Genomic DNA, 22,231 nt, shown 5'->3' on the forward strand with positions numbered 1-22,231 from the left:
TTATATCATATAATATTGAGTTCTCTATATATAAATAGTATCTCTCTCCATGAAGATTTCTTTACTCCAAAATTTTAATAATAATTTATTAAAATAATTTAAATAATATTTTCCAGAAAAATCTTGCACATTTTTTGTTATATAATTGTTTATTTGAGTATTTTGAGCACTATCTTTTTTTTCTATTAAATGTTTTAATTGGTTATTTTTGTAGTATAGAAACACTGTTGTAGTATAGAAACACTGTTGACTTTCGTATATCAGTGTTTTACCCAGTACTTTTTCTGAATTCCTGTTAGTTTTATTAGTTGGTCTGAAGATTTTCTCGCATGTTCTATATAAATAAGCATATCATCTTCTAATAATGACAGTTTCATATCTTCCTTTTCAATTTTTATTCACTCCCTCTTTTTTCTTCTTTTCTTACTGCATGGAGCAGTGATGGAAAATATCCTTTTTTATTACTGACTTGAATAAAATACTTCTAAAATTTCAAAGATAAGAGTTGTATTTACTGTACATTTTTAATAGATTAGTTTTACCAGGCTAAAGTAGTTTTTTTTAATTTAGTCAAAAGTTTTATCATGACTAATAGTTCTTACTAAATGCTCTTTCTGCATCTGTTGGTTATATTTTTTCCCTATAGTCTATTAGTGTGATGTCTTAACATTAGTAGATTGTCTAGTACTGAACTATCCTTGCATTCTTGGAGAAAAGAAAAACACTATTTGGCAATGATTTTTTGATACACTGATGGATTTAGTTTGCTAATATTTTATTGGGATTTTTGTACCTATTCTTATTAGTAAGATTGAGAAGTTATCTTCTTAAAAAAATTTTTTTTTTATTGAAGTATAGTTGATTTACAATGTTGTTAGTTTCTGGTATAAGCAAAATGATTCAGTTATAAATATATGTATATATATATAGTATATATATATATATATATAAAATATATATATATATACTATATATATATATATATATACTTTTCAGATTCTTTTCCATTATAGTTTATTACAAGATACTGAATATAGTTCCCTATGCTATGCAGTAGGACCTTGTTGTTTATGTATTTCATATATAATTTTTGTATCTGCTAATCTCAAACTCCTAATTTATCCCCCCCTTTAACCATAAGTTTGTTTTCTATGTCTGTGAGTCTGTTTCTGTTTTGTAAATAAGTTCATTTGTATCATTATTTAGATTCCACACATAAGTGATATTGTATGATATTTGTCTTTCTCTGTCTGACTTACTTCACTTAGTATGATAATCTCTAAGTCCATCCATGTTGCTGCAAATAGCATTATATCATTATTTTTTATGGCTGAGTAATATTCCATTGCATATATATATACCACATCTTCTTTATCCACTCATCTGTTGATGAACATTTGGGTTGCTTCCACGTCTTGTCTATTGTAAATAGTGCTGCAGTGAACGTTGGGGTGCATGTATCTTTTTTTGTTTGTTTGTTTGTTTTTTACGGTACATGGACCTCTCACTGTTGTGGCCTCTCCCATTGCGGAGCACAGGCTCTGTACGCGCAGGCTCAGCAGCCATGGCTCACGGGCCCAGCCGCTCCACGGCATGTGGGATCTTCCGAGACCGGGGCACGAACCCGTGTCCCTTGCATCGGCAGGCGGACTCTCAACCACTGCGCCACCAGGGAAGCCCCGCATGTATCTTTTTGAACTATTTTTTTTTCTGGATATATTCCCAGGAGTGGGATTGCTGGATCATATGGTAATTCTATTTTTAGTTTTTTAAGGAACCTCCATAGTGGCTGCACCAGTTTACATTCCCATCAACAGTGGCGGAGGTTTCCCTTTCCTCCACACCCTCTCCAGCATTTGTTATTTATAGATTTTTTAGTGATGGCCATTCTGACTGGTGTGAGGTGGTACCTCTTTGTAGTTTTTTTTTTTTTTTTTTTTTTTTTTGCAGTACACAGGCCTCTCACTGCTATGGCCTCTCCCGCTGCGGAGCACAGGCTCCGGACGCGCAGGCTCAGCAGCCACGGCTCACGGGCCCGGCCGCTCCGCAGTATGCGGGATCCTCCCAGACCGGGGCACGAACCCGCGTCCCCTGCATCGGCAGGTGGACACTCAACCACCGCGCCACCAGGGAAGCCCCCTCTTTGTAGTTTTGATTTGCAATTCTCTACTAATTAATTGCTGTTGAGCATCTTTTCATGCACCTATTGCTCATCTGTGTGTCTTCTCTAGAGAAATGTCTGTTTAGGTCTTCTGCCCATTTTTTGACTGAGTTGTTTGCTTTTTTGTTATTGAGCTATATGAGCTGTTTGTATATTTTGGAAATTAAGCCCTGTTGGTCACATCATTTGCAAATATTTTCTCCCAGTCTGTAGGCAGTTGTTTCATTTTGTTTATGGTTTCCTTTGCTGTGCAAAAGCTTGTAAGTTTGATTAGGTCCCATTTGTTTATTTTTACTTTTATTTCTATTGCCTTGGGAGACTGACATATGAAAACATTGATATGATTTATGTCAGAGAATTTTTTGCCTATGTTCTCTTCTAGGAGTTTTATGGTGTCATGTCTTATGCTTAAGTCTTTAAGCCATTTTGAGTTTATTTTTGCGTATGGTGTGAGGGTGTGTTCTAACATCATTGATTTACATGTGGCTGTCCAGCTTTCCCAACACCACTTGCTGAAGTGACTGTTTTTCTCCATTGTATATTCTTGCCTCCTTTGTTGAAGTTTAATTGACCGTAGGTGTGTGGGTTTATTTCTGGGCTCTTTATTCTGTTCCATTGATCCATATGTCTGTTTTTGTGTCAATGCTGTGCTGTTTGATTACTGTAGCTTTGTAGTATTGTCTGAAGTCTGGGAGGGTTATGTCTCCAGCTTTGTTCTTTTATTTAAAAATAAATAAATAAATAAATAAATTTATTTATTTTTGGCTGTGTTGGGTCTTTGTTGCTGTGCGTGGGCTTTTCTCTAGTCGTAGTGAGCAGGGGATACTCTTTGTTGCAGTGTGTGGGCCTCTCATTGCGGTGGCTTTTCTTGTTGTGGAGCATGGGCTCTAGGTGTGCGGACTTCAGTAGTTGTGGCACGTGGGCTCAGTAATTGTGGCTTGCAGGCTCCAGAGTGCAGGCTCAGCAGCTGTGGCACATGGGCTCTGTTGCTCTGTGGCATGTGGCATCTTCCCAGACCAAGGATCAAACCCATGTCCCCTGCATTGGCAATGGGATTCCTAACCATTGCATCACAAGGGAAGTCCCTCCAGCTTTGTTCTTTTTCCTCAGAATTTCTTTGGCAATTCTGGGTATTTTGTGGTTCCATATAAATTTTAGGATTATTTGTTCTAGTTTTGTGAAAAATGTCATGGGTAATTTGATAGGGATCGTATTACATCTTTAGATTACTTTGGGTAGTATGGCCATTTTAACAATATTAATTCTTCCGATTCAAGAGCATGGGATATCTTTCCATTTCTTTGAATTAAGATGTTACCCTCTTTTATTATACTTGTTTAAGTTTGGATACCCAGGATATTAACATACAAAAAGAGTTGAATGGGTTACTCTTCTTTTTATTCTCTGAAGCATAAAAATGTATATCATGACTAAATAGGACTTATCCCAGAATATAAGGAATAAGAGAGAGAGAAAACAAATACCCAAATATCTTCCACTCCAAATCAGCAGCACTTTGTGAGGTGGTGTGGTATATCAGATGTTCTGCTCACTTGTAGGGACTTCCAGCACTGTGGATGGAGGAAAGTCATCCTTTGCAGGACACGTATGGAGGACAAACTTTTGGCCCTAAATAATAGACATTAAAACAAGGCATTATAATTGTTTTATGTAAATGACTTGTCACTCCAAAAATTTTCAGGTATCTTGAGTCCAGATGTTGGAATCTTTTATTTCTCTGTATCTCTGAGCTGTACAAGCACAGGGCTTAGTATATCTGGAATGAGCTCAATCCCCATGAACTTTGTTTGGGGTAGCCCTTGAGCTCAATCCATATGGGGACCCCAGATTAGGTTGCCTGTTTAACAAGAGGCCTGCGATGACCTTTAGAAGCCAGCTGAGGGCCATATTTATGATTATATATGATTTGTGCGGAGTCTTGGGTAAGGGTAGAAAGAGGCTGAGTGCAGGCCTCCTGCTGGCAGCCCAGGGGTGCATTTCCGCCGTGCATTTGTACACGTGCTGTCCCCCTGCTGTGGTTACTTCCTCATAACCAATGTTCCAGGACTCACTTTACCATTCTCCCCTGTGGGTGCACACCCGGTGCAATCCCATCCTTCCATGAACAGCCTTTTTTTTTTTTTTTTTTTTTTTGTGGTACGCAGGCCTCTCACTGCTGTGGCCTCTCCCACCACAAAGCACAGGCTCCAGACGCACAGGCCCAGCGGCCACGGCTCACGGGCCCAGCCACTCCGCGGCATGTGGGATCTTCCCAGACCAGGGCACGAACCCGCGTCCCCTGCATCGGCAGGCGGACCCCCAACCACTGCGCCACCAGGGAAGCCCCATGAACAGCCTTTTGACACAGCAGCATCTCTAATCACTTAACACAGCACTCTCCAAACTTCTGGAGCTTTCTGGATGAGGCCCCTTCTGACCTTCCTCACACAGGGACAGGAGCGTGGAACTGGTCGTGCTTGTGTAAGACATGGACAAGCAGGGGACAGAGCTGATGAAATACCTCTTATGCATATTGTTACTTCTCTGTCTTTGTTGTGGTGAAAGGCTTGTCATGATTGGCATGGGTCTGGGTAGCAGTCATGATCTGAAGCTCGTGAGTAGGAATGGATGTACCTGTTGCTGTGCTGTGTGTGATGAAGCAGGACCAGCATGAGCAGGGATACAGGTGTGCTTGATGTGGCTTGCTGGGGGCAGGTTGGGTCATGCCAGTGAGCAGTGTGACTGGCGGCAATGCTGAGAGGGTGCAGGGCATGGGTGGGCCACGCAGGAGGAGTCCACAGAGTAGGAGCCGCCACAAATTCCGCTCAGGTGTCTTGTCTTCATGCAGTTCCCTATATTTTTAATGACTCACGAAGGATGAGAAGGAGTGCAGAGTGGTAGAGGCCCTCAGCTGTTCCAGCCTTTAGCAAAGGTCTTTCACTCATCAGTGGCCATGGATCAGTTTCCTCTAGTTTCTTCCACATATTTTATTCTAAATCTATTGAAAGAATGAATGCCACTTTAGCTGAGTACTGGGTATATGAGTGTTTATTATTCTTTAGACCACTATGTATATATGTTAAACACTCCTTTGTATGTATGATGTATGTAACAATTTTTTAGAAAAGAATGGCTTCTCAACCCCACTGACATAATAACAGATTTTTGGAGTTTTGTTTCCTTGGTGATAATGATGATTGACGCAGGAATCCAATTTGATGCTGATTCCTAGGGGCTACTGAGAATTGACACTATGCTGACATCCTTACAGAGTGCCTTCATGTCTGTCTGCCTATTTCTAAAGGATCTAAGGTAGCTTAGTGAGCAATGATGTCAGGATGTGGAGTCATGCAGAGGTAGAGAAAGCTTTCAGAGGAATTTGTAGTATTCCAGGGACTGTGGATGTGACTGCCCCAGTGCAGAGTCTTCCGTGACAAAGCTGCTCAATGAACACACTGTTGGTGGTACCGATAATGATGAAGAGAATCTCTGTGTTATAAAGAGATTTCCAAGACTCAACCACTTACTTCATTCAACCAATTTCCAGGGTCATTAAAATTCTTGTATATTTCAGGATAATGAACTTTTTTTGGACATACTTGTTTTTTTTTTCCATGATGATAAATTTATCTCTAACCTTTATTCAATAGGGATGGAGCCTATAGCGGTGCCACTTGAGGAGAATAGCAAACCGGCTCAGATTTGCCAAAGCAAGGTCTGTGCGGACAGGTGAGGCTGCAGCAGGTGACAGTCGCAGGTCTAGCCGCAGGGCGGCTCAGAGGGGGGAAGAGAGCAATGCCCTGTGCCATCGGCCCTCGGCTGCGTCCTCTGTCCAGTCTACTGCCGCTTCCCCCTCGCACACTCCACTCCAACCACACTGGCTCCTAGCCCTTCTTCACACCTACTAAGCATGCTCCCTCCTTAGCACTTGGCACTTGCTGCTCCCTCTGCCTGGAATGCTCTTTCCCTGTTTATACCCCTGCAGGGTTCACTTCCTCACCTCCATCGGGTCTGTGCTGAAAAACCTCCTTCTCAGAGGGCCCACCTGACCTCCCCTGGGAGCTAGCCCCTCCCTCTCCACTTGCTCTGCTGAATTCTTCTCCTTCTCATTAATCTTTTCCCCAACATATACCTTCAGTCCCTCCTGCTAGAATGCCGACCCCGAGAGAGCAGGACTGTCTGTGTTGCTTCCTGTAGACCCTGGAACAGTGTGGTGTGGAGGGAGGTGATGTGAGGCAGGGGACAGTTTGGAGGAGGCATCGTGGAGCTCAGAGGGGTGGCCGCAGGGGAATGGTGAGTCAAGGGACTCGATTCATAGCTTGAAAAGATTGGCTGGTGGGTGTAGAAAAGTTGGAAGATGATAAAGGTGCAAGTGGGAAGGCCAGCTGAGCATCTGTGTTAGTAACACAAGTGAGATGAGATGGAGGCTTGGATCAGGGTCAGAGAGAAAATCAGGTGGGCATCAGATATAATATATTCTGGAGGTAGAATAACCTGAACTCGCCGATGAATTGGATGTGGAAGATGAGGGGGGTGTCAAGATGTCCCTCGGGTTGTAGAACTTTCAGGTGATAGTTCAACAATTAATTTCCATATAGTTGTGGATCATTACCTAATCTGAGTTATTGATGATATATCATCTGCTGAATTCTAGGAAACGTAGAAAATGAGGTTGAGTGTTATAGGATTTCATTTTATTTCTTGATCGTAAATATTTACAAATCAATTTATTGAATACATCAAATTTCTGCATCCCTTTTAACCTAAATCTAATTTCAACCTGAAAACACGTAGAATACAAATTTTCTGATTGTGGGCCCCTATCTGATGGGTTCCCAGTGCATCTAATATCCCAACTAGTTTACCCCCCAAATGCTAAAATGGTTAACTCTAACGGTTCAGTAGGGATTTATATATAGTAGAAGTCTTTTATTTATTTATTTATTTTATTTTTATTTTTTTGCGGTACGCGGGCCTCTCACTGTTGTGGCCTCTCCCATTGTGGAGCACAGGCTCCGGACGCGCAGGCTCAGCGGCCATGGCTCACGGGCCTAGCCGCTCCGCAGCATGTGGGATACTCCCAGACCGGGGCACGAACCCGTGTCCCCTGCATCGGCAGGAGGACTCTCAACCACTGTGCCACCAGGGAAGCCCCAAGTAGAAGTCTTTTAAAATGCTAATTGCCTATTAGTTAACACAATAAAGTAGTGGGTGGGTATGTTTGTGCTCAGTAGTCGGTGATATGCATAGTACTGAGTCAGAGTACATTTCCTTCTGCACTGCAAACAAGTAAGTCATGAAATGATATGTCAAATACTCAAGCTACATCCAAATTGGACTCAAGTTGTTAGTGCCCCAGGTCACGCTGGGATGATGAGGGGCTACATGCTCAGGAAAGGTGGGAAGGTGATAGTGTGAAGATCGTGCTCTATACAATTGAGCGTCATGGGCCCTGGCCCATCCTGGAGCCCAAGGGGTGAGCACACTCTGTATCCTCTTGCTAGTTCTTGTGCAGATTTAAACACTCATCATAGCACATTTTCAATTAGGGCAATGAATTTTGGGTAAACATTTCTGCATGTCACTATAGCAAATCTTCTCATAGAGAGAAATATAGCCATCTAGGGGTACCTGCAATTATTTATCAGGCTCTTCCCTGGTTGTAGATTTCATTTAGCTGCATCTGAGAGGAATGGCGTTTTCTGGTTAATAAAGCTTTTCGATAGCTAGAGGTCAGGCTTCTTATACTCAGAACCACAAGTACTCAATATAATGAAAAATGGACTTAGGTGCATCTCTCAAAGCACCAGAGAGAATGTCTACAAAGCAAGGTTTCATTCTTCCCTTTCCTTTCTAGAGCCTAAAGGCAGCTATTTTTCCCAGTAAAAATTAAGGACAAGTTTTCAATAATATCTATCTTGTAATCCCAATGTAAGTTATTAGCAATTTTGCATGATTAGCTCTGGTGATGTGTAGATTATAATTTTTAAAAAATTTTAAATTCTATTTAAAAATTCTAGAAGTTTGAAGAGTTTTTAAAAACCAGATCAAAAAATGTACTTATGGTCTTCCCTGGTGGCGCAGTGGTTGAGAGTCCGCCTGCCGATGCAGGGGACATGGGTTCGTGCCCCAGTCCGGGAGGATCCCACATGCCGTGGAGTAGCTGGGCCCGTGAGCCATGGCCGCTGAGCCTGCGCGTCTGGAGCCTGTGCTCCGCAACGGGAGAGGCCATAACAGTGAGAGGCCCGCGTATAGCCAAAAAAAAAAAAAAAAAAAAAAGTACTTATATCGGTGACTTATGGCCATAGTGTTCTTTTCAGAAACCAAACACGTCAGTCCCTACAGCGTGGCTGTGAGAGAAGATATTCCAGTCAGGCCTATAGTAAAAAAAACCAGGACACGGGTCTGGGTTCCAGAGCTTCTTAAAGCAAAATAATGCTCTGGAAGCTCTTAAATTCCAAGCTTTGTGGTTCTCAGTGGCTGTAAGTAATATAAACAAAGTCTTTCAAGAGAAATTTCTAAAGCTTTTAATTTGATCTGAAAGCTTCGCATAAGCTCCAGATCCCAGGCCTTCCTGTGCCTTGGAAATCTCATTGCGATTTCCTAAGCACACTTGTCACTTTAGATTTCTGTCTTGTTGGGGGCTTCGTGCTTTTATATTATATATTATATTATATTATATTAATTATATAATATTATATTACATAACTTTTTGCTATTTCAATTATTTAAAGGAATACTACATAACATCTTTCCTTTTTTTTTTTTTTTTTCCTGCCAGGGTAAATACTTATGACTGTGGAGAAAAAATTTCAAGCTGGTTGTCAAAGTTTTTTGGCCGTCCATATCATTTAATCAAACAAAGTTCAGACTTTCAAAGAAATGCAAGGAAGAAACAAGGCAAAGTTATCACATTTCAGATTGCTTCTTAGGGGACAGGCACTTGGGTTTACCCTTGCAGACGTGAAAATCAGCCCACAAAATGGATTGACAGGGCAAACGTGCTCATGAACAGAAAGTAGGGGTGGTCAGCCTCTGGCAGAAAGGTGCTGTAGTGGCCCCCAGGTCAGCAGGACCCATGTGTGGTCTCCAGAATGAGCCCGAGGAGGCCGAGGGGGGCTTGCAGCCTCTGCTCAAGCTCTCTGCCTCAGTCCTGCATGTTTAGAAGCACAATTAAGTTTTGTTAAAGAAAAACTTTGGTAGCTTGCTGTATACTAAGAAAATCTGGATTTCTAGTCTTGGCCCTGACACCAAGTAGTTGTTGAGACCTTGGCAAATCCTTGAACCTCAGGGTGTTGAACTTCTGTAGAACTCGATGGCAGAACATTGTGACAGCATGTCATCTACTTAGATTTAAGGGTTTTGACAGTTTTTCCTGCCATAAGCTGTTGTGAGCATAAAATGAGACAGCAGAGAAGAAAGTACTTTGAGCTAACGGTACCATATAGGAAGAGAGAGTTTTCAGGTGTCTGCTCAAATGTCGCCTTCTCGGGGGAGCCTTGCCTGGCTGCCCTCCTTAGAACCAGGGCCCCTACCTGAACCTCCAGCTCATTCCCTGTTTTATTTTTCTCTGTGGCACTTTTCACATCCTATAGGCCATGCATTTGACTCAGTTATCCTGTTTATGTTCTGCCTTCCCTGTGTTAGATCATAAGCTCTGTGAGGGAGGGATTTTTCTCTGCTTTGTTCAGGGCTTAGAACAGACCTGGCACATAGTAGTTGCTCAGTAAATACCAGATGAATAAATGAGTGGACTGGAGAGTTGCCACATTACTGGTTTGTGCAGGAATGACCTGGCTTAGTCACTATCTCCCTGGGAGACTGGCTTGTAAATCTACACCTGGAGTGAGTCATGGAGGGCTTCAGGGAAGAGGTGAGTTTGGAGCTGCATCTTAACAGGCAGGAGAGTAGAAGTGTTCCGGGCAGAGAGAGGCAAGAAGATTACTGAGGAGCAGCATGGCAGAGCTTGGCATTTCATGGGTTCAGAGACGGGTTTAGGAGGGTTGGACATGGGTAGGGGAGTGATGGGGCAGAGCTGGGGAGAAGAGATGAATGTGCTGCTGAGGAGTAAGTAAGCACTGTCTTCAGGTGGAAGAACTGAAGAATTCTACCCTGGGGAGTTTCATGATGCAGCTTGCATTAGAAAGACACCCCTGGTGAGGTGTGGAGGCTGCAAGGGAGAGGGAAATGAAGGAAACAAAGAGGCCAGGCATGAGGCGGCAGTGACTGTCCTAGTGGGAGATGGGGCCTGGGTAGGCAAAGGTGGGAGCAGAGTGAATCTGTTGGCTGCTCGATACAGGATCAGGAGTGTCAGCTTGTGAATATTATACTTCAAGGATGCCATTTATGGTGAAGAGGTCTCTGATGGTCTAGGTCTAGGCCTTTGAACACTTTTGTGTTGGTACACCTTAGAAGACATTTTTTAAAGCTACACTACCTCTTTACGTTGTCATCTAAATTAAAAAAAAAAGTTGCAAAAGATGTGATTTCCAGCATATTGCAAATATACAGGCTTACTTTGGAGATACTGAGGGTTCGGTTCCAGACCACTACAATAAAGCAAGTCACAAAAATTTTTTGGTTTCCCAGTGCGTATAAAAGTTATGTTTACACTTTATTGTAATCTATTAAGTATGTAATAGCATTATGTCTAAAAATCAGTGTGCATAACTTAATTAAAAATACTTACTTGCTAAAAAACTCTAACCATCATCTGAGCCTTCAGCAAGTCATAGTAACATCAAAGATCGCTGATCACAGATCACTATAACGAATATAATAATGAAAAAGTTTGAAATATTGTGAGAACTACCAAAATGCAACACAGAGATATGAAGTGAGCAAATACAGTTGGAACAATGGTGCAAAAGACTTGCTTGATGCAGGGTTGCCACAAACATTCAATTTGTAAAAAACTTAATACCTGTGAGGTACTTGCGAGGCATGATAAAGTGAAATGCAATAAAACAATGTACGCCTGTAGTCATTTAAAATTAAAACTTGTACATTGCCCTTTTAAATATAAGCCAGTGGAGTCTCAATACCATAGTGATTTGAGTCTTATGAGTATTAATTTAAAAATATGTGTATAAACAAACTTTTTTTTTTCTATTTTATATATTGGTACTTTTTATTATTCTGAGGATCATATGTTATTTAGATAGTTTTACATTTATTTTTAAATAACAATATATATTCTTTTATTAGTTTCTGCTTTATAACAAAGTGAATCAGTCATACATATACATCTGTTCCCACATCCCTTCCCTCCTGCGTCTCCCTCCCTCCCACCCTCCCCATCCCACCCCACAAACTGTTTTTTAATGTACAGAAATTTTTTCTTTCATTTTCTTTCTTCAACTTGTATTTCCATTCCACTTCCTTGAAGGAATTTTATCTTAGTGTTATATATTTTATGCTTGAAAATCTTTCCTTGATCACCCTATCATATTTATCTGAAACTAAAATTATATATAAATTGAAATGTATAAAATTTCTTAAGGTTTCCTGTGATTGTAGAGTCTCAGTGTTAGGAAATTTTTCCTAGGTTGAGTTCTTATCATAGTTTTTAATAGTACACAGTTGATCAAAGCAACAAAAGTATACTATAAATTTTGAAAAATAATTATTAAACATAAAGAGAAAAAAATAGTGGAAAATGAATCTCTTAATGAGATGGCTGGCCACCTGTGATTAATTCCCATGTCCATGAATGACTGTCACCTATGATCAGAATAGCTGGTGTTCAGCACTGGTTCTCTTCTGAAGAATCTTATTTAAGTCAATAAACAGCTGGGCTGTCACTCAAACCTTTCTTCTGAGGCACAGGGATCTAACATCAAGATGACTTTAATCATCTGTCACTTGACAACTTAATTAGTTCCGGCAGTTTTGTGGTTAGCAAAGAATTGGAGCCCATCTGACCTACAGGAGGATCAGTCACCCAAGCTTGAGAGACTTTTATTTTCTCAGCACAGACCCCAGGGTTTTGAACTGGTCTTTTGTTTTCCACCCTGGAGATTTTTAGCCCCCAGGGGCAATGCGCCATAGGAGAGGTGCGGCCTTTGCCCTGTGAAGGGTGAGAAGGGCCTTTTGTGGAGGGGCCTGGGATTGCACCTCACTGCTCTGACAGAGCCATTTTAGCAAAGAAGACATGGAAGTAGAGAATCTGTAAGCGATTCTCTTGGAAGTGTCCATTCTCAGGTACTCTGGGGTCCACAGGCCTAGGTCAGAGACAGCTCACTAGGTTTTGGCCCGGCCAGGCTTTATTATCAACATCTTGTATAAAGACAGCTATGGCATGCCCAAAAAGTGGGAGCTGGAAGCTGGGTGATGGGCTGGAGTAGTTCTGGAGGCCCTTGATATTTTCCTCCACTCTTTTTTTTTTTTTTTTTCTTTTCAGTAGCTTTAAAACTTGTATTATTTATTTCTAGAGTCAATATTACACACTTGCCCAAGGGCAGAACCCAGCTTCTCCCTGACTAGATTCACTGACCAGATTCAGAAGCTCTCACTAAGCCTGTGACCCTCATCAAGGCCCTTCTTGCTTGGGGAAGGGCCCTACCCCCACCACGCCCCACCACTTCCCCACCTCCGCCCTGCAGCCCCATCTCTCCTCCTCTAAGTGTTGCCTCCAAGTTTCCTTTGCTGGAACAATTTAACTTCAGAATTTTATTATTTTTTTCCAGATTATCAACAGAATATTCTAGGAGCTTATGTTCTTTCTGTTTTTGAGAAGTTTGAGCCATGCTTAGAACATTTTTTATTTCCAGGGCACCATTTTCTTTCCTTTAGAAACAGTCCCTAATGTTTAAAAATGCAAGTCTTCCATCCAAGTACTAACCAGGCCAGGAATTCTACTCAATATTCTGTAATAACCTATATGGGAAAAGAATCTGAAAAAGAATGAATATATGTATATGTATAGCTGAATCACTTTGCTTACACCTGAAACTAACACAACATTGTAAATCAACTACACTCTACAAGATAAAAATTAAATTAAAAAAATGCAAGTCAATGGAAGCATGATTCATTTGCATTCCAAGAAAGCACTCTTCTTTTCTAATTTATTTTATCTTAATTTTTAAATTTAGGTATAATTGACATACAACATTATATTAGTTTCAGGCATACAACATAATAATTTGACATTTGTATATATTGCAAAATGATCATCACGATAATCCAGTTAATATCCATCATCACACAGTTACAAAATTTTTTCTTATGATGAGAACTTTCAAATATGCAATACAGTATTATTAACTGTAGTCACCACACTAGACGTTACATCCCCAGGACTTATATATTTTATAAGTGGAAGTTCATACCTTTTGACCTTCACCTATTTTGCCAACCCCCCCACCCCCACCCCGCCTCTGGCAACCACCAATCTGTTCTCTGGATCTATGAGCTTGTTTTGTTTTGTTTTAGATTTCGTATCTAAGTGAGATTATACAGTATATGTCTTTCTCCATCTGACTTTTCACTTAGCATAATACCCTCAAGGTCCATCCATGTTGTTGTTAAATGGTGATATTTCATTTTTTTATGGCTGAATAATATTCCACTGTGTATGTATATCACATTTCCTTAACCATTTATCCATCAGTGGACACTTAGGTTGTTTCCCTCTCCAGCAACTCTTCTTTTAAATACTCCATCACTTTTAGATCAATCTGCTTGTACAACAGCCACCCTCTCTCTGGTGAATGAGGCACAGTATCTGCTGATAAACAGATCCAGTGTTTTGGAACTTCAGCGACAATTAAGCACCAGGTAAGATCCCTGTACTATTTGCTATTTACCTTGGGAATAGCAGACAGGTGTAACTACTTGCCCCTGGGAGTGAGCTGGTCACCTCCCTGGGGAGAAAAGATCTGAGAATCATGAGTCCAGACCCTTGATTGAGAAACTGAGGCCCAGAGAAGTCACAAAAGTTTTTAGGCCAGTTTCCCTTTATCTTTTAGAGGGTTCTCTTTTATCTTCCAATGTCCTTCTTGATGCCCTCAAGATGCTTAGTGGAGAATCCCAACCCTCATTTTTAATCATTTCAATTCTTAAACATTTAGTTGAATGTAATTGCCAGCAATTGGACCCACTTTTTTTTTTTTTTTTTTGCGGTACACGGGCCTCTCACTGTTGTGGCCTCTCCCGTTGTGGAGCACAGGCTCTGGACGTGCAGGTTCAGCGGCCATGGCTCATGGGCCCAGCCGCTCCGCAGTATGTGGGATCTTCCAGGACCGGGGTACGAACCTGTGCCCCCTGCATCGGCAGGCGGACTCTCAACCACTGCACCACCAGGGAAGCCCCCTGGACCCACTTTTGTTGCCCACTCTCCCACTGTCCTCTGGTCCCTAGGAGCCTTGCATTACTTCCACAGTCATTTTGAGTGAAAAGAAGAGTGATTATGAAAGCTTTTAAAGTTGTAATTGTAGATACTATTTGTTTGTATCATCAGACAGAACTAGCACCCTTGCCTGCTCACTCCCAGGGATCTCCCAAGGGTCCTGGAAAGGTCAGCTCTAGAAAGGGTCTTGGTTGATTCAAGCCCCCTCATTGTCCTTCAGAGGAAATTGAAGTCCCAAGGTAATCAGACAATTGGGGCAAAAAAGAAAAATCACCCAGCTCTTACGTAAGAGTTGGGACCGGCATATCATTCATGGTCCACACCTGTCAACACCATGAGCCGGGGCTCCTGTGACGCTCACATGCCCTGTGGTCCTGGGCACATGTGTGCACATGAACAAACATGTACACATATAGTTTAATAAAAACTACAAAAATGGACTGTTTGTAGTAATTCCTGTTTATAGTCATTGGCAAAAACACACAACAGTGTTCCCTTGCCGAGGTCCAGGCTGCCATCTTTAGGAGCTGAAGTGTGATGCCTGGTCCCTGGGCGTTCACTGAGTTTTCCTGGTACTGAGTGACCCCCCTTCCTCAGGTACCCTGGGCCCTGGATGGAGCAGGTCTGCAGTTTTCTGGGATTCTTGGTGTGGAAAGAGAGGAGGTGGGGACAGGCTTGCTGCAGCCCTGGTTCCTGCAGTCCTAGTTTAGTGCAGGGCTGACAAGCAGGAGGTAGGAAGGCCAGGTGGTCAAAGGTAAGAGAAACAGCCCGTGGGTAGTACATAGTGAGCGTCCCTGGTTCTGTTTTCAAATTTGATGGATGATTTTGTCTCCATGCGGGCCATGGTAGCTTTTGGATATAAAACTTTCCCTATTACAAAGCACAAAGGGAGTTGGGGTTTTTTTTGTTTGTTTGTTTTTTGTTTGTTTTTTGGGTTTTTTTTTTTTTGTTGTTGTTGTTGTTTGTAACCTGGACGGTAAATCCAGAATCAAAGGATTTTAGGACTGGAAGGTGCTAACCCTCTCATTTCCCACAAGGGCCCTGCAGTCCTCATCGATTGTGGGTGTTGCACATAGTGGTAAAGTTGGACTTGGGTATCCTGGTCCCTGGCTTTTCACATGCCAGGGGCTTTGAGATACAGACATGGGACCCCTTACTCCCCCCCAGCGTCTTTCAGTTCTGTCTCCAGGGCAAATTCCAGTCATGCTCAAGGATTTCCCTCCCTTCAAACTTCAAAAATTTTCATTAAAGTACAACAAAGTGCAAAAATCATAAGTACATAGTTTAGTGAATGTTTACACATGTATATACCCATGTAACCACCATCCAGATCAAGTAGAGAACATTTCTAGAACCATAGACCCCTTCCTCATGTCCCTTCTTAGTCAACCCCACTGAAGGTTGCCACTGTTATGCCTTCTTTCACCCTAGATAGTTTCACCTTTTCTTAAACTCAATTTAATGGGATCATACAGTGTGTTCCTCTGTTGAAGTTTTCAGATGCTTTTTTACCTTAGGGGAGGGGGTGCATGGAGGTGCAGGGAGCTGTTTTATGGTAACTTGTGCTAATAAACAAAAATTTTAAACAAGAATTACAAAAATAGCATATGCTTAGTTAAAACTGCAAACGGGATGGAAGCTAGGAAATAAATTTTTTTTTGAGGTACGTGGGCCTCTCACTGTTGTGGCCTCTCCCGTTGCAGAGCACAGGCTCCGGACGCGCTGGCTCACGGGCCCAGCCGCTCCGCGGCATGTGGGATCCTCCTGGACCGGGGCACAAACCCGTGTCCCCTGCATCGGCAGGCCGACTCTCAACCACTGCGCCACCAGGGAAGCCCGGAAATAAAATTTTTAATCGAGATACAATTGACATGCAACATTATATTAGTTTCAGGTGTACAACATGATTCTATATTTGTATATACTGAGAAATGATCACAGTAAGTCTAGTAAACATCTGTCATCACACATAGCTGGAAATTTTTTTTTAAAGATTGTTTATATCTTTTTCATTTTTTATAAATTTATTTATTTATTTATTTTTGCCTGTGTTGGGTCTTCATTGCTATGCGCAGGCTTTCTCTAGTTCCAGAGAGCGGGGGCTACTCTGTTATGGTGCTCAGGCTTCTCATTGCAGTGGCTTGTCTTTGTTGTGGAGCATGGGCTCTAGTCACGCGTGCTTCAGTAGTTGTGGCACATGGGCTTAGAGGTTGTGACTCGCGGGCTCTAGAGTGCAGGCTCAGTAGTTGTGGCACATGGGCTTAGTTGCTTCACGGTATGTGGGATCTTCCCGGACCAGGGACTGAACCCGCGTCCCCCGTGCTGGCAGGTGGATTCTTAACCACTGCACCACCAGGGAAGTCCCGCAAAATTTTTTTCTTGTTATGAGTACTTAAGATTTATTGTCTTAGCACCTTTTAAATATGTAATACAGTCGTTTTTTAGACAATATAGTATTATTAACTATAGTTGCCATGCTATACATTACATCCCCATGATTTGTTTATTTTATAACTGGAAGTTTGTATCTTTTGACCCCTTTCACCCATTTTGCCCACCCTTCCCCCCACCCCTGGCAACCACCAATCGGTTCTCTATAGGAATAAATATTAAAACCTCCCATGTATACTCTATGTTGCTTTAGGATGTTCTAATATCCAAAAAGAGTATGAGCTCTTGATATGTTTTCGGTCCTTGATAATTAAGCCTGTTGACAGTCTTTAAATGCCTTGTCCTGAGTCTGTAGAATTGGTATTTTCTCATAAGTTTATTCACTCGATCCCAGTTCACTTGGTTTCCAAAGTTTTTCATCTCTTCAGCAAATATCTACTCACCCATTGCACTGCCTCTTGTGGGCTTCTCCATGGAGATGGGACCATATTCCAGGGAGATCATGGAGATCTGTCCAACAGATGTGTGTCTCTTGGCCTTGCGCTCATGATAAAAGCTTGTTCTGATCATCGAAGGCTCAGGCCAGAGTACAATTGATGAACTCAGGCATCGAGTGGTAGAAATGTTGAATTATTACAATAGTGCAGTTATCCACCCTTCCCCACCTTTTCTCTTTTTGGTATGTCTTAAACAGTGATGAGAATGGAAAGGAAGAATTATTCCCAGTGAACAATCTCATCTCACGTTTCCGTGCCAATATTATTACCAATGGAACAAGGGCTTTTGAAGAAGAGAAATGGGATGAAGTTTCAGTTGGTTCCTTGCATTTCCAGGTAAGTTCCCAGAAGTTCTATTATCCTTCCTCAAGGGTTGCCAATGGGGATTGACCTCAGTCCCAGGCTGGGATGGTAGCAGGTAGCAGGGAATCTCATGCCCCATCACGTGCCCCCCTCCCTCACCAGGCGTTGACTCTTACCCACAAAATCTCAGCAGAAGGGTATGTAACATCTGCATCCTGGGGTGCCCCTTGGAATGATCCATCCCTCCTTCCTCCGAGGAGGGCAGCAGTTTCACGTGGGGAAGAGAGAACGTACAGGTGATGAAGGTACAGACTTTGTCGCCGTGTCTAGGCTTCAACTCTGTTTCTTGGAATGCTTGTGTCTATGAGAACGTCCTCCTCCTGAAACTTGCTGGATTTTCTCGCTGTCTGGAGCTTGTGGAGGAGGACCCAGATGCCTCATGGTCCTTCAGTGCCCGTGGTGGCTGTACCTTCTCCCCATGCTCTCTCGCTTCTGGCCTCATTGGCAACTGAGGAGCAGCTTGCAGTTAGAGGCAAAGCCTCCAGGATGCCCTCCCTCCCCACGCTTTGGGCTCTCCAAACCTGAAGTCTTCAGCTAACATCTACATTCCTCCTTAGGGTGGATAAGGCCCCCGAGACCTGACCCCCCGGCCTTTCCCATCTCTCTGAGCTCATCACCCCTCCCCGTCTGCCTGTCCTGCAGACCTTCTCTCCATTCCCTAAACAAGCCAAGCTTCCTGCCTTAGCACCTTAGCCCTGCTGTCCATTCCACCTGGAGCACTTTTCCTCCAGCTCCTACAGGGTCTCAGCTCAGATGTTACCTCCTTGGAAAGGCTGTTCCTGACCCACCACAAGGTCACACTCTGCACAGTGTCTCCTTATTTCTTCAGAGCATACGAGGTTGGGGACCAAGTCTGTTTAGTCCCTGCTGTTCCTCTGGGGTCTAGGACAGTCCTTACCCAGAGTAAGTGCTCCAAACTGCTGATGGAATGAATGGGCAGGAAAGCTATGGAATAGCTGGGGACAGAAGGATGGGTCATCTGCACAGAATGTCCCCAGTTCTTCAGTGGGGAATGAAATTATCTTAATAACAGTAATTAGCCAGTTGTATAAACTGATTGTAATAGGGCTACTGCACTCAAATGGAACATCACTCTAACTTCCAGGAAAGCAGTAAACAATGATTTAACCCTTAATGAAGGATTTCAGAGGTCTGGGGTTTGGGGTAGGGGTAAACTGCGTGGCACCAATAGAAGAAAAAGATTTCGGAAAGATCTTTGTTATCCATTTAACTCTCTAAACTTCCTCTTATCCTGGAAGCTGCTCCCCCTTGAAAGAATTATCTTTCTTCTCTTCCACAGACCTCTCTGGCACCAGCCTTCTGTCATTCCACTCCTTCCTCCATCCCGGCTGACTCTTCTTCATTTTCTGTTGCTGTGTCCCTGCCATGCTATAAAAGCACCTGCTCTCAGGGTGTATGCCCAGTAATGGGATTGCTGGGTCGTATGGTAATTCTATTTTTAGTTTTTTAAGGAACCTCCATACTGTTCTCCATAGTGGCTGTATCAATTTACATTCCCACCAACAGTGCAAGAGGGTTCCCTTTTCTCCACACCCTCTCCAGCATTTACTGTTTCTAGATTTTTTGATGATGGCCATTCTGACCAGTGTGAGATGATATCTCATTGTACTTTTGATTTGCATTTCTCTAACGATTAATGATGTTGAGCATTCTTTCGTGTGTTTGTTGACAATCTGTATATCTTATTTGGGGAAATGTCTATTTAGGTCTTCTGCCCATTTTTGGATTGGGTTGTTCAAAAAGAGTCATGTACCACAATGTTCACTGCAGCTCTATTTACAATAGCCAGGACATGGAAGCAACCTAAGTGTCCATCAACAGATGAATGGATAAAGAAGATGTGGCACATATGTACAATGGAATATTACTCAGCCATAAAAAGAAACGAAATTGAGTTATTTGTAGTGAGGTGGATGGACCTAGAGTCTGTCATACAGAGTGAAGTAAGTCAGAAAGAGAAAAACAAATACTGTATGCTAACACATATATATGGAATCTAAGAAAAAAAAAAAAGGTCATGAAGAACCTAGGGGTAAGATGGGAATAAAGACACAGACCTACTAGAGAATGGACTTGAGGACACGGGGAGGGGGAAGGATAAGCTGTGACAAAGTGAGAGAGTGGCATGGACATATATACACTACCAAACGTAAAATAGATAGCTAGTGGGAAGCAGCCGCATAGCACAGGGAGATCAGCGCGGTGCTTTGTGAGCACCTAGAGGGGTGGGATAGGGAGGGAGACGCAAGAGGGAAGAGATATGGGAACATATGTATATGTATAACTGATTCACTTTGTTATAAAGCAGAAACTAACACAACATTGTAAAGCAATTATACTCCAATAAAGATGTTAAAAAAGAAAAGAAAAGGGCTTCCCTGGTGGCACAGTGGTTGAGAGTCTGCCTGCCGATGCGGGGGACACGGGTTCATGCCCCGGTCCGGGAAGATCCCACATGCCATGGAGCGGCTGAGCCCGTGAGCCATGGCCACTGAGCCTGCGCGTCCGGAGCCTGTGCTCCGCAATGAGAGAGGCCACAACAGTGAGAGGCCCGCGTACTGCCAAAAAAAAAAAAAAAAAAAAGCACCTGCTCTTACACATCCTGCCTGGTACAGAGTAGAGGGAGACAGAGGGAGAAATAAAGGAAGAAAAGAAGGAAAATTGAAAGCACTACAACTAGACTAGGATCACTGTCAGAAACTTACCTTGTAACAAGTAAGTTGTAAGGTACCTGGGTACATGAATACAAGAAGGACTCTAAAAAAACCTGTCTGAGATGCTTTGCTTTCTTTAGGTCATGATACTTAATAAACATCAATTAATGAAAGTTAAAATATGCATGCCCTTTGACCCAATAATTTCACTCATAGAAATCTATCCCATAAAAAATACTCTTAAAAATATGCAAAGATATATTACAAAATTACTCATTGCAATACTTTATAAATATGAAAAATTGGAGAACATCCTAAGTATCCATAAAAGGGAAGGGTTTTTTTTGTTTTTTTTTTTGCGGTACGCGGGCCTCTCACTGTTGTGGCCTCTCCGGTTGTGGAGCATAGGCTGCAGACGTGCAGGCCCAGCGGCCATGGCCCACGGGCCCAGCCGCTCCGCGGCACGTGGGATCTTCCTGGACTGGGGCACGAACCCGTGTCCCCTGCATCGGCAGGCGGACTCCCAACCACTGCGCCACCAGGGAAGCCCAAAAGGGAAGTTTTTAAAAATTAATTTTTATTGAAGAATAGTTGCTTTACAATATTATGTTAGTTTCTACTGTACAGCAAAATGAATCAGCTATACATACACATATATCCCCTCTTTTTTGGATTTCCTTCCCATTTAGGTCACCACAGTGCGTTAAGTAGAGTTCTCTGTGCTGTATAGTATGTTCTCATTAGTTATCTAGTTTATACATAGTATCAATAATGTATATATGTCAATCCCAAACTCCCAATTCCTCCCACCCACCCCTCTTCCCCCTTGGTATCTATATGTTTGTTTTCTACATCTGTGTCTCCATAAAAGGGAAGTTGATTAAATAAAGTACACTACATCCATACAATGTTGTCTTGTGCAGGCATTAAAAAGTATAAGCTATAGTTAATACTGTGCCTTTCAAGGAGTAAATGCTAAATTAGGAATCTGGGATTAACAGATACATGCTAATATATATAAAATAAACAACAAGGACTTACAGTATAGCATAGGGAACTATACTCAATATCTTGCAATAATCTATAATGGAAAAGAATCTGAAAAAAGAATATATTTATATTGTATATTTATATTCTTATTATATTATATATAAATATTATATAACATAAATATAAATATTATATTTATATAAATATATATTATATAAATATAAATATTTTATATATATTTATATAATTTATATTCTTTTTTCAGATCACTTTGCTGTGTACCTGAGACATTGTAAATCAACTATACTTCAATTAAACATTTTTTTTAAGTAAATGGTTAAGAGATGTTTGTTGGTGATAATACTCAGTGCTGAAGCAGTTGCAATGCGGAAAGATCTAACACATATCTTTTGGAAAGCAGTTTTTCACTGGATATCATCAAGTCATAAAATGTTTATACCTGTTGACTTTATAATCTCCTTTTGGGAGATTTAGCCTAAAGAAAAATTCAAACAGGAAAGAGAGTTATATGAATTAAGACCTTTATTGCAAAATTATTGATTACAGCAAAGCATTAGAAATTATGCACATGGCTTCAAAGGAGAAGAGCTAAGCGCATCAACCCATGGGAATGCCAGGCCATGGTGAAAACTGCAAAATCCGGGGATGAGGTAGCTGTCTGTGAACGGACACTGAACAATGTCCGTTATGTATTGTGGAGTAATTAAAAAAGAGAAAGAAAGTCAACAGCTCTCAGCTCTCAGCGAGTGTGTTTCACAGGGGCACGTGTGATTGCGTGAGC

At 41.9% G+C, this 22,231-nt stretch overlaps 1 protein-coding gene across 1 annotated transcript in view; it reads left to right on the top strand.

The window, feature by feature from the left end:
• The window catches only part of MOCOS (molybdenum cofactor sulfurase), a gene marked incomplete at its 5' end in the record, with an annotated part of 61,777 nt that overhangs the window by 35,556 nt on the left and 3,990 nt on the right, over positions 1-22,231 (top strand). The window contains 4 exons of the mRNA XM_079717380.1: positions 5,812-5,890; positions 8,943-9,067; positions 13,837-13,942; positions 17,599-17,737. Of these exons, the coding sequence (XP_079573506.1) occupies positions 5,812-5,890; positions 8,943-9,067; positions 13,837-13,942; positions 17,599-17,737 (449 nt within the window). The remainder of the gene's footprint in view (positions 1-5,811; positions 5,891-8,942; positions 9,068-13,836; positions 13,943-17,598; positions 17,738-22,231) is intronic.

Source organism: Hyperoodon ampullatus (assembly GCF_949752795.1).
Source record: "Hyperoodon ampullatus genome assembly, chromosome: 13".
NCBI lineage: Eukaryota > Metazoa > Chordata > Mammalia > Artiodactyla > Ziphiidae > Hyperoodon > Hyperoodon ampullatus.